Below are 12,656 nucleotides of genomic sequence, written 5' to 3'. Positions count from 1 at the left end.
ATGCCCAACAGCAGCTCTGTGAGCGATTTCCTCCTGCTGCCATTCGCAGACACACGCGAGCTGCAGCTCCTGCACTTCGCGCTCTTCCTGGGCATCTACCTGGCTGCCCTCCTGGGCAACGGCCTCATCCTCAGCGCCGTAGCCTGTGACCACCGCCTCCACACCCCCATGTACTTCTTCCTCCTCAACCTCGCCCTCCTCGACGTGGGCTGCATCTCCACCACTCTGCCCAAAGCCATGGCCAATGCCCTCTGGAACAGCAGGGCCATCTCCTATCAAGGCTGTGCTGCACAGGTCTTTTTCTTTCTCTTCTTCATATCAGCAGAATATTATAACCTTACTATCATGGCCTACGACCGCTACGTTGCCATCTGCAAGCCCCTGCACTACGGGAGCCTCGTGGGCAGCAGAGCTTGTGCCCAGATGGCAGCAGCTGCCTGGGGCAGTGGCTTTCTCATTGCTATCCTGCACACAGCCACTACATTTTCCCTGCCCCTCTGCCAAAGCAATGAGCTTAATCAGTTTTTCTGTGAACTTCCTCAAATCCTCCAGCTGTCCTGTTCAAAGTTGTTCCTCAGGGAGTTTGGGCTTATTTTACTTAGTGTCTGTCTAGCATTCGGTTGTTTTCTTTTCATTGTTTTCTCCTATGTGCAGATCTTCAGGGTAGTGCTGAGGATGCCCTCTGAGCAGGGCCGGCACAAAGCCTTTTCCAAGTGCCTCCCTCACCTGACCGTGGTCTCTCTGTTTGTCAGTACTGCCATGTTTGCCTACCTGAAACCCCCCTCCATCTCCTCCCAATCCCTGGACCTCGTGGTTGCAGTTCTATACTCTGTGGTTCCTGCAGGCATGAACCCCCTCATCTATAGCATGAGGAACCAGGAGCTCAAGAATGCCTTGCAGAAACTCTTTGGATACATTCTTTTTCATCTAAATAACGAACCCAAAGTCCTAACCGGACTCAAAGTTTTTCTGACAATATGTTAGAACAGTCTTTTCTTATTATTTTCCTTTTATACCATTCTCTGAAATTTGTGATTATCATATATTAATGATATTCTATGTTTCCTATCTGTTAATATTTCTTTTTATTTTTTGTCCAAATGCTTTGCCATGTAACTGTAGAACTTGGCTTTGCCATGTAACTAAAAAAAATAAAGAATCCAGCATAAATTAACTACTTTCAGCTGCCGTCTCTTCCCACCTCTGGAGCTGGGAGAGCAGCCCCAGCACGCAAGAGGGGCTCAGGGCCAAGAGCCCAGCTGCCACACGCAGGAGCAGCCCCAGTGGCCCTTGGAGCTGCCCCTCACTGCCTGCTGGGTTCTGCCTCTCTGCTGCCTTCGGGTCAGGGCTGCTGCTTCCCTGGAGCCATGGCCATGGCCAGCAGCAGGATGTGGCTTTTTCATGCTACTCATTTCACTTCCACACTCTCCACTTGTTCCCTTCCATGTCTGTCTTCCAAACGTGGTGTGAGGTATACACCCAAGGAGCTGCTCCCGGGGAAGGCCTCTTGCTTTTCTCGGCTTCACCGCAGATCAGAGTTCCAAAGTGACCAGTGAAAGACCGAGGACTGCACTGGGAGCTCCCTTCCTGGTTCCACATTGCCCAGCAAACAGTAACTGGCCTTTGACTGTCCTGGGACTGTCCCACTGGTGCTGGGTCTGATGGCAAATGGCATCCTGGAGAGGAATCTGGAGCTGCTCTGTGGCTGGGCCAGGCCTCTTGTGCTGGCCTGGGGAGTGGGGCTGGCCCTGTGGGGCACAGGCACTCTGTGCTGGGGATCTCCCAGGAATTAGATGAGGTCCTGAAGCTTCATGGACCTCCATCTCCTGTGCAGTGACTGGTGGAAACCAAAGCAATCCAAGCCTTACGGAGTCCTGATGTTGTGCCAGTATTGCTCAGCAATGGACAAAACACTGGTGTGATACCAATGCTGTACATGTATGACCAATGTTCGAAATGACCATTTCAGATGGATGACCATTTCTCAAGAGCCCCCGACTTGTCTTTGATGGGGTTTGTTGTGCTGGGCTGGGCTGCTGTTACAGGGACAGAGACTACTACTGGCAGTAGAGGTGCCCTGGCAAGTCCACCTGGCTCAATCTGTAGCCCCAAGGGTCTCCTTCAGGTCCTCTCTGACAGCGGCCAGTCCAGGGAAGTTCCTCAGATGCAGCCGAGTATCTAGAGGTGGAACTGGTTGCTTATGGTCAGACAGCAAAGCTTTGCCCAAAATCCTGTGCATTCCTTCAGTATTTAAGGAATAGAGCACCTAATCGTCATCACTTGAAGGGATTTGGGTGAATCCTTTCCACAAAGTGCCCCACATTAAGTTGAATTTCTGTTGTCACAAAATGAGAATTTCCAGGATGTATATTCACTGCAGAAAAAGAAATACCGTTCTTCCCCTGCACTTGCACTACTCTGTTGATTCTGATGTGCATTTAAGGCCATAATCTTCCACTGGTCCTGATTAAACTGACAGTGTTGGAATTTCCCTTTCCAGCTCTCTGTCTGGACCTATGCACTTCCCATTGGTCTCCAGATTTGCCCACTGCAAACCTTTGATCATTCTGATCCCTCTAACCTACCCAGTTAGTCTCTGACCATCAGGGAGTTCAAATTTGACCATGTTTAACAAGTTTATCTAATCATGTCCTTAGGCAGCTCCTCAACTCTTTTTCTATTTAGCATTTCCAATCTAGCTGTATAAAATATTTTATCTTGAAATAAAATAAAATAAAATAAAATAAAATAAAATAAAATAAACAAAAAAAATAATAAATAAATAAATCTAATTTCTTGTCCATCTAATTTCTACTTCTTCCTTTTGGAATGTGAAGTTGCCTAGAGGCAGCCTGGACTGGGCACACAGCTGAGGAGTTTGTTCTATTTTTCAGCAAATTGTAACATGGTTTACAGTTGTTTGTTTCAAAAAATAAAATAAAATAAAATAAAATAAAATAAAATAAAATAAAATAAAATAAAATAAAATAACAACAACAACAACAATAATAATAATAATAACAATAATAATAAAAATTTATGTGCCTCCATGCAGCCTAAGGTGGGAACTGGTGCAATGGACATTTATGTCCAACTGTTGATTTCAGTGGAGTATCTGTGTGTTGGGTCTGTCTGAGCTGGAGTCACCTTTTCCCTGCAGCAGCCCACACAGTGCTGTGCTCTGCACTCGTAGCTGGAACAGCACTGATATCACTCCAGTGTTGTGTCTATTGCTGCATAGTGCTGGCACAGCATCAGGACTCCTTCTGAGCCCCCAAGAGCCAGCAGTGGGGGTGGGCAAGTGATGGGGAGGGGACATTGCCAGGACAGCTGACCAAAACCAACAAAGGGATATTCCATAACACCTGATGTCACACTCAGCAATAAAAGGGAGGCTCTCGTGGGGGAGGGGGCTGTTCCTCCTGAACAACCACTACGCGTTTTGAGGCCCTGCTTCCCAGGCCGTGGCCGAACACCACTCGCTGATGGGAAGTAGAGAATAATTTTTTCTCTCTCTGTGCTTCCGCGCAGACTGATTGTTTCTTTTGTCTCTGTTTTTCCTCCCCATTCCTTTTCCCTTTAATTAAACCTTTCTCATCTCTAAACTCGAGTTCTCTGTGTTGTATTTTCTCCCCCTTCCTCTTTGAGGAGAGGGGGAGTGAGAGAGCGGTTGTGGTGGAGCTCGGCTGCCCACCTGAGTAAAACCACCACACATGGCCAGCAGAAATTAATGACTTCATAGAGGTAAGAGCATTCATGCAATGCCAATGCTGCAGTAACACTGACTTAAAACAGTAATGTATGTTTACTTACTTACTTACCTTACCTTACTGGAAACAGTGATTTTAATCCCTAAACCTAAATGCTACTACAACACTCTGAAAGGAATCAATTTTCTCTCTTGATAACCGTAATCCCTTCACTTACCACTAACATTAAAATGCTCTATTTAACCCTAAACTCCTTGGCAGATGTAAAACACCCGTAAACCACAGAGCTTGTCCATACCTCAAACACAGACGTGAGAGAAAAAGCAGAACACCAAACAATCCCACTAAAACTTTGCATAATCTCTAACCCAGAAAGTAAAAAGAGATACCAAGGGGGCTAGAGAAAGCTCAGCTCTGCCTCAGGATCTTCTGCCCCAGCAGGAGGAATGTGACCATGGCAGTGACTGTGAGGTCACTTCTGTCTCTGCACTTGATAGGGCAGCAGCAGGAACATGTCACAGAAAGGGACTGGGAGGTCACTTGTGTCTGGAGGTGGCAGGTGACAGTCCTGTGTCTTGACATAGACCTGGGAGCTGCACTTTTGGGCTGACATCTGGCAGTGACCCTGCTAGGCCAGCAGAAGGCACCTGCTTGGCATGCTGACTGGGGGATCCCCTCTGCCTCCAGACCCAGGAGGACCCAGACAGAAAGAAGGCCCCCAGATGGGTTGTCCTGTCCCTTCTGCTTGAGTCCATGACTGGGCAGCAGCAGGCACAAGGCTTGGCTGTGTCTAGCCAAGAAGCTGCAAGGCCAGCAGCAGGCCCATGGCTTGGAAGATGCTGCTGAGTATCTGTGATGTGACTTTAGCTTCGTTTTTCAAGGAACAGCTGGTGAGAGTTGATGAGATAGTGAAATGATGGAAATGCTGGCATGAGAGTAAGGTGGTGAAGAGAGATGGCTGTCTGCAGACTTCCAGGAAATAGGATAAAGTGTGGGACAGCATATTAAAACATGCAGAGGAGAAGGCAGATTGCTGGCAAGAAAGGAAGGACCCAACAGCCCTATCACTTTGGCTAGAGCTTATGAGTAAACTAGATATAGTCATTGCAGTGCAGCCTCTTTGCTTCCTTGCAACCCTGTGCAGAGGCAGGGTGGTGTCATACCAGTGTTCTTCTCATGGCATCACACTGCCCACCACATTCCTCAGACCTCCAGGAAAAGTCCTGAGCCAGACAGGGGGGTGCAGGATCTCCCCTCACAGTGACTGGGGTGAGGCTTTAGACCTTTTGCTTCACCAAAACCAACCAAGACTTTTCTCAGCACAGTGCTTTGCCTGTCTGTAATCATGGCCTCCAATTATCTGCCCTAACACATCCCTGGGGAGGCTTTGTTAGTAACAGCCCTCAGTGGGACCATTAATACTCCAAGTCACTTCAGCTTTTCCTTTTGAGTTTGCTTTTTCGCTCTGTTGCATCATTCTCCTCTCAGTATCCAAGTTTCATTGACTCAGCACCAAAATACACCATGGAACTCATTAAAACACAGAAACTCCTAAGGAGCCATATCTCTCCAACCGTTTTCTTCAAGTATTCAAGATTTGATCAGCTAATTGGAGAGCTTTCATGTTGTAGTTAATGGGGAAGATTTCAAAGAGCATCTAATAAAAATCTTTCTTCATTTTAAAGGCTGAATTTTGTTGTGTTTCAGTTTAGAGCATCATTCTTATGTTTGTATTGGTCTAGGGTTTCTCCTTTGAAGCCCTGTTTAGGTGGGAAGAGCAGGATTTTTCCTATTTCAAAACAAACATCAGGAAATCATGCTGCAATTTTCAAAAAAAAAAAACAAAGCTCATGTTCCTTATTTTTTTGCCTCCAGTGATGTTTACCTTCTTAAAAGGATGACTGTACATGATGTATTTTCCACTGATTAATAGGAAATTTCAAATAATTGTGTTAATATTAATCCATATCATACTAATTCAATGATAAACTATGAGGTTCTTGCTAAGGAAACCATTAGACAGACTGCTGAGAGATGGGCGAGCTCGAAGAGTAAGGGGAGGGCAAACCAGGAGAACCATGGGAAGTGCATGGGTCCAGACAGGCAGGTGGAAATGGGACGTTCAGCAGGGTCTGTGTAATCAAGATGGGTGTTGTCCCTGGAAGATGAGGGAGCACACCATGATAGACAAAGTGATGAGAATGCAAGTAAAGGAGATTATCTGTATTTCTTCTTCTGAGATGAGTATAAATCATGGAAATTATAATTTCTTCCTGATTGGAATTACAGTTCACTTGAGACATTTTACAGAAGGAATTGAATCATTTGAGCTGATGAGCGGTTGCTTTATTAGTTAAGAACTAAAGAAATAACTGAGTACTCAGGCAGAGCGTTGCTCTCCGACCAGGGAAAACCTCCTGTGGTCCTGTTGTGTTTGAGGCACTTCCCTGGACTGGCAGATGTCAGAAAAGACCTGCAGGAGGCCGGAGCCCTTTGGGAAAATCAGATGGAGCCAGGTGGAGTTCCCAGGGCACCTCCACTGCCAGCAGTGGTCTTTGTCCCTGTAACTGCAGCCCAGTCCAGCACAGGAAACCCCTTCAAAAACAAACCTCTTCTTCAGTGGGGTCCTGAGATTGACCTAGATTTGAAATGGCCATTGGAAACATGAGATACTCTCCCTTATTCCTACTAGACACTGGAACATCCGTTTACCTTCCTGGGTCATCTTTAGCAAACTCAGGCTGAAAAACTCAAGTATAGCATGGTTCAAATGGCTGAGGCAGAACCCATCAGCTTGCTCCACTTTGGACATGGTCTTGGTCCAGCTAAGATTTTGAAAGCAAAACATGTGAAATGATCCATCAGGTCAATGTGCAGAGTAAGAGAAAGTCACACATAATGTGCCGGAGTAGTAGAAGGCAAAAAGCATTGCATTGTGCCTCAGAATAATCAAGGAGACCATGTTCTGTTCATCAGTGTGATAAAGCAGAGTGAAGGACATTGAGTTATGTCCTAACATGAAGAAGGATGTACATCACTGGTGAAGGAACTGTCATTTGTGCCATCACCAATGTGAATTACAGAAGCACCACCACATCTAATGGTAACCTGTCCGCTCCAGCTTGCTACACAGGGCAGGGGAGAGGGAGCCGACAGCCAAGGGACATATTTGCGTGTGGAGGGTGGGGCCCAGCAGAGACAAGGAGTCAAGGCCGTGCGGTGGGGGAGACAAGGCACCATACTCCACACGGGGAAGACACCACATGGGGGAGACAGTGCTCCAACCTCTGTCAGCAAAGGGGGACAGCACTCCCAGCTGCACCTTCTGCATGACCGCAGTGCTTCCTGCTGGGGGCCATGTCCTATTGTCAGCCCTGGGCTGTATGCCACCCCTGTGCTCTGAAAGGCTCGAGAAGTGGAAGGTCTGACTCCAGAAGGCAGCTGTACCTCAACCAGGGGAATTTCTCTCATGTAATGACTGTGGCAGTGACTCTGAGGTCACTTCTGTCTCTGCACTTGATAGGGCAGCAGCAGGAATGTGTCACGCAAAGGGACTGTGAGGTCACTTGTGTCTGGAGGTGGCAGGTCAGCCTTGCCTTCTCCCTGGGATCTGCACTTTTGGGCTGACATCTGGCAGTGGCCCTGCTAGGCCAGCAGAAGGCACCTGCTTGGCATGCTGACTGGGGGATCCCCTCTGACTCCAGAGCCAGGACGACCCAGACTGAAAGGAGACCCCAACATGGGTTGTCCTGTCCCTTCTGCTTGAGTCCATGACTGCACAGCAGCAGGCACAAGGCTTGGCTGTGTGTAGCCAAGAAGCTGCAAGGCCAGCAGCAGACCCCTGGCTTGGAAGCTGCTGCTGAGGTGACTTGTGTCTGGTTGGCTGAGAGGCCGCAAGGAGTCTGCTGGGTTGGGATGCCTACTTGAGGAGTGGTTTCCACCCTGATGGAGCCTGCTTTGGTAGTAGGAAAGAACAGGAGGAAAAAAAAAAAAAAGAAAGAAAAAGACACAAACCACCCTAAAAGGTGGGCTTTGGCCATGAGGAGGAAGAAAAACCCAGGGAAACAACTGGTCCTGCTGCTAGTAACAGAGGCAAAGAAGGCATTAAGTACCTCAGCCTTTACCTCATCTCTTGCCACCAGGTTTCCCCCCACATCCAGTAATTTATGATGATTCTTAATCCTCTTTTATTTAAAGTATTTATATAAGCAGTGTTTATTGTCTTTGACAGGAATGGATTGATTAAGCTCCATCTGGGCTTTGGCCTTTCTAACTTTGTCCTGCTCAACCCCATAATATTTAGGACACAGCTCCAGAGAAACTGACAGCATGCATGAGAATGAAGAACAGAAAAAGTAGAATCTGGCAGCCTTCCACCCACTACCTTTCTGTGACTGTGTTGCAGTTCCATTCAACTGGTTACTCCTGTATTATCCAAACGTTGGTTTAGTGGAGGACTTGTTAGTGTTAGGTCAGAGGTTGGACTCGATCATCTTGAGGTCTCTTCCAACCTAGACAATTCTGTGTGATTCTGTGTGTGATTCTGTGTCCCCTGTACCTCCCAATGCTGCTGTCTTGTCAGAGACAGCACAATCACATGAAGGCTGAACTGTCTTGTCTGCCTGCAGACATGAACAGCTGACAGAACGGAGCATCAGTGTGGTTGGAGTTTGAGAAACTACAGGATTTTGTCTAAAGAAACCTCTAGACATTTACAAGGAGAGGAGCCCAGTCCTGAACGAGAGGGAGAGTAACGCCACACATCAGAGCAGACTGGGACACTGCTGAGTACACAGGACAAGGAGGGCCTGGGCACCATGAGGGATGCCATACAAGCAGTGGTGCCTGCTCAGCAGGAACCAGGCCAACTTCACACAGAGCTGCCTTACGAGGAGCATGGCCACCAAAAAGATCTGAGTTATCAGACTCAGCTCAGATCCGGTATGACACCACAAGGACAAGTGTCTACAACTAACCAGTAAAGAGGTACAGGTCTGGGATTCTCTAGGCCATCCTGGTTTAGAGACGAGCAAGGGCTATGACAAGGTTCCAAGTCCCAGCAGGACCCAGGTCTTTGTGCCCATGGCTATGGCTGTTGTCTCTGCCACTGCCACTGATTAGGAGACAGCTGATCGTTAAAGCTCCAGGGCCTCATTGCCTCCTCGCCCCCACCCATGAAGCAGGCAGGGGTCGTACCATTCTCCTACACTTGAATGTGTAACATCAGCTCTGTGAGTGAGTTCCTCCTGCTGGCATTTGCAGACACGCGCGAGCTGCAGCTCCTGCACTTCGCGCTCTTCCTGGGCATCTACCTGGCTGCCCTCCTGGGCAACGGCCTCATCCTCAGCGCCATAGCCTGCCACCACCGCCTCCACACCCCCATGTACTTCTTCCTCCTCAACCTCGCCCTCCTTGACGTGGGCTGCATCTCCACCACTCTGCCCAAAGCCATGGCCAATGCCTTCTGGGACAACAGGGCCATCTCCTATCAAGGATGTGCTGCACAGGTCTTCTTTTTTGTCTTCTTGGCTGGAGCAGAGTTTTCCCTTCTCACCATCATGGCCTATGACCGCTACGTTGCCATCTGCAAGCCCCTGCACTACGGGAGCCTCGTGGGCAGCAGAGCTTGTGCCCAGATGGCAGCAGCTGCCTAGGGCAGTGGTTTTCTCAATGCTGTCCTGCACACGGCCAACACATTTTCCCTTCCCCTCTGCCAAGGCAATGCTGTGGACCAGTTCTTCTGTGAAATCCCCCACATCCTCAAGCTCTTCTGTTCAGATTCCTATCTCAGGGAAATTGGCATCCTTGTGTTTAGTGTTTCTTTATTCTTTGGTTGTTTTGTTTTCATTGTGCTGTCCTATTTTCAGACCTTCAGGGTAGTGCTGAGGATACCCTCTGAACAGGGCCGGCACAAAGCCTTTTCCACGTGCCTCCCTCACCTGGCCATGGTCTTCCTCTTTCTCAGCACTTCCATGTTTGCCTACCTGAAGCCCGCTTCCATCTCTTCCCCATCTCTGGACTTGGTGGTGTCACTTTTGTACTCAGTGGTACCTCCAGCAGTGAACCCCCTCATTTACAGCATGAGGAACCAGGAACTCAAGGTTGCAGTGAGGAAATTGTTTCTATATGTGCTTCTTAAACATCAGTATTGTTGACATTATTGTGATTTGTATCATATCATTTTTTGTACTTAGTATTATTATCATATTGTAATAATAATAATTATCCTCTAAATGCTACCATTCTATTTGAGAAACTGAGATGAGAGATTTTAATATTATTTTTTGTTTTTGTTATTTTCATAACTTTTGATATTGCTTTAATTTATTTAGTAATTTTTTTACTTTGACTACATCTTCTATTTAACCTATTGAACTAGGCTTCCTTTGTAGGTATAGACAATAAAGAAGACAGCATGAATTCAGTGGTCTCAGTATCCCTCTCTTCCCATCCCCTCTGGAGCTGGGGGAGCACCCCAGCATGCAGGAGGGGCTCAGGGCCAAGAGCCCAGCTGACACATGCAGGAGCAGCCCCGGTGGCCGTCGGGGCTGCCCCTCACTGTCCGCTGGGCTCTGCCTGTCTGCTGCCTTCGGGTCGGGGCTGCTGCTTTCCTGGAGCCATGGCCATGGCCAGCAGCAGGACATGGCCTTTTCACTGCTGCTCCCTTTGGCTTCCACATTGTTCTGTTGTGCTCTTGTATCTGTTAGTCTTGAGCTCTCATATGCCTCGATGACAGTCCTGTTTTCTCTGCAGGGCATCCCGATCCCTGCAGACAGCAGCAGGCACTGTGCAGCCCTGGGTCATAGCTGCTTCCCTGCTAGCACCACAGTAACAAAAGGGGCTGCTGAAGGTAAACCCAGGAGCCTGGAAACCAAGGGGCTGTTCCCTGCTCTTCTGTATTCTGGGGGTTCTTCATCGAGTGAAAGACACAGGCTGAAAGTCCCAGGGTGGTCCCTGAAGAACCAAGGGCAGAACCAAGAGCTTCCATTATGGCAGAACCACGGACACCTCCTTGCTCCATGCATCCAGCAGATAAACACCTGTTCATTGGAACAGGCTGCCCAGGGAAGTGGTGGAGTCACCATCCCTGGAAGTCTTCAAAAGACGCTTAGATGTACAGCTTAGGGATATGGTTTAGTGGAGGGCTGTTAGCGTTAGGTTGGAGGTTGGACTCGATGACCTTGAGGTCTCTTCCAACCTAGAAAATTCTGTGATTCTGTGATTCTGTCAGGAGAAATGTGAGATCTGGAAGAGAGAATAGGACTATCCAGCAGAAACAAAAGATTTTATAAAAGGTAAGTTGGTTTAGGCTATGCGGAAGCTGCTGTAACTGTGACTTAAAACACTTATATGAGGCTATTCCCCAGCTTCAAAGAGCAAACTTAATTCCTACATTTAAATGTTACTCCACACCCAAACAGGAATCAACTACTCCTATGCCTGACATCTAAGTGTGCACTGAAGCCAAAACTCAGTCCATAGCCTCTTTCCCTTACCCTTACTCTCTTGCTTACCTTGATCCCTACCCTTAACACTAGATTTAAATGCTCTATTTAGGCCTAGAATTATTGGAAAAACTAAACAAACCCTAAATCACTAAGCTTTTCCACACTTTAACCACAGACCTGATACGCAAAGCAGAACACCAATCCCTCCCAAAAAATCTTTCTTTAAATTCAAACCCAGAAAGGTGAGCCCTAGTCCCCTGATGCATGAGCACCTAACAGCTGATTCCCCTGTTCCTGTGCATTGACTTCCTCACCTTCAGCCCCTCTCCTAACCCTTACCTTTAGGTACCATACTGGGTGTGGCCCTTAGTGCAGGCCAAGAACTGTGAGGTTACTCTGCAGTCACATGGCATGCAAAGATGGATGTGAGGGGTCATGGGTCTGATCAGCTTGTGGGCCACAAAGAAGAGATGGATGGGAGTGGTCTGAAGGGCTCAGCTCTGCCTCAGCATCTCCTGCCCCAGCAGGAGCAATGTGACTGCGGCAGTGACTGTGAGGTCACTTCTGTCTCTGCACTTGATATGGCAGCAGCAGGAACGTGTCACAGAAAGGGACTGTGAGGTCACTTGTGTCTGGAGGTGGCAGGTCAGCCTTGACTTCTCCCTGGGAGCTGCACTTTTGGGCTGACATGTGGCAGTGGCCCTGCTAGGCCAGCAGAAGGCACCTGCTTGGCATGCTGACTGGGGGATCCCCTCTGCCTCCAGACCCAGGAGGACCCAGACAGAAAGAAGGCCCCCAGATGGGTTGTCCTGTCCCTTCTGCTTGAGTCCATGAGTGGGCAGCAGGAGGCACAAGGCTTGGCTGTGTCTAGCCAAGAAGCTGCAAGGCCAGCAGCAGGCCCCTGGCTTGGAAGCTGCTGCTGAGGTGACTTGTGTCTGGTTGGCTGAGAGGCTGCAAGGATCGAGATGGTTTGGGATGCCTACTTCAGGAGTGGTTTCCACCCTGATGGAGCTTTCTTTCGTAGTAGGAAAGAGCAGGAGAAAAAAAAACTGCCACAAAGTGTTCAATGGAAGGATGGCACTGGCCATGAGGAGGAAGAAATGTCCAGGGGAAAAACTGGTCTTGCTGCTAGTAACAGAGTCAAAGAAGGCATTAAGTGCCTCAGACTTTACCTCATCCCTTGTCACTGGGTTTTCCCCCCAGAATCCAATAAAGGATTATGATTCTCCCTAATCCTCCCTCATTTAAACTATTTATATCATTTTTATCTTATTATATTTTATTTTTTTAATTGTCTTTGACAGTAATAGATGGATTGAGCTCCAGCTGGGCTTTGGCCCTTCTAATTTTGACCTGCACAGCCCCATAACATTCAGGACACAGCTCCAGACACATTGACAGCATACATGAGAAGAAAGCATAGCAAATGTGGAACCTGACAGCCTTCCATCCCCTACCTTCTGTGACTGTGCTGTAATTCCATTCAGATGGTTAGTCC

At 48.0% G+C, this 12,656-nt stretch overlaps 1 protein-coding gene and 1 pseudogene across 2 annotated transcripts; both read left to right on the top strand.

The window, feature by feature from the left end:
• LOC311428083 (olfactory receptor 14C36-like) lies at positions 1 to 984 on the top strand (the record flags this gene model as incomplete). The annotated part of the gene is made up of 1 exon (XM_084539641.1): positions 1 to 984. The coding sequence occupies one exon, from the start codon at positions 1 to 3 to the stop codon at positions 982 to 984; it is 984 nt and encodes a 327-aa protein (XP_084395767.1).
• Positions 985 to 8,923: 7,939 nt separating this feature from the next.
• LOC311428082 (olfactory receptor 14A16-like) lies at positions 8,924 to 9,865 on the top strand (annotated as a pseudogene). Its single transcript has one exon. The product of its transcript is annotated as an olfactory receptor 14A16-like (transcript).
• The last annotated feature ends 2,791 nt before the right edge of the window (positions 9,866 to 12,656 follow it).

This window comes from Aythya ferina (genome assembly GCF_964211825.1).
Source record: "Aythya ferina genome assembly, contig: HAP1_SCAFFOLD_29, whole genome shotgun sequence".
Classification (NCBI taxonomy): Eukaryota; Metazoa; Chordata; class Aves; order Anseriformes; family Anatidae; genus Aythya; species Aythya ferina.
This window is presented reverse-complemented; position numbering and strand designations above follow the sequence as displayed.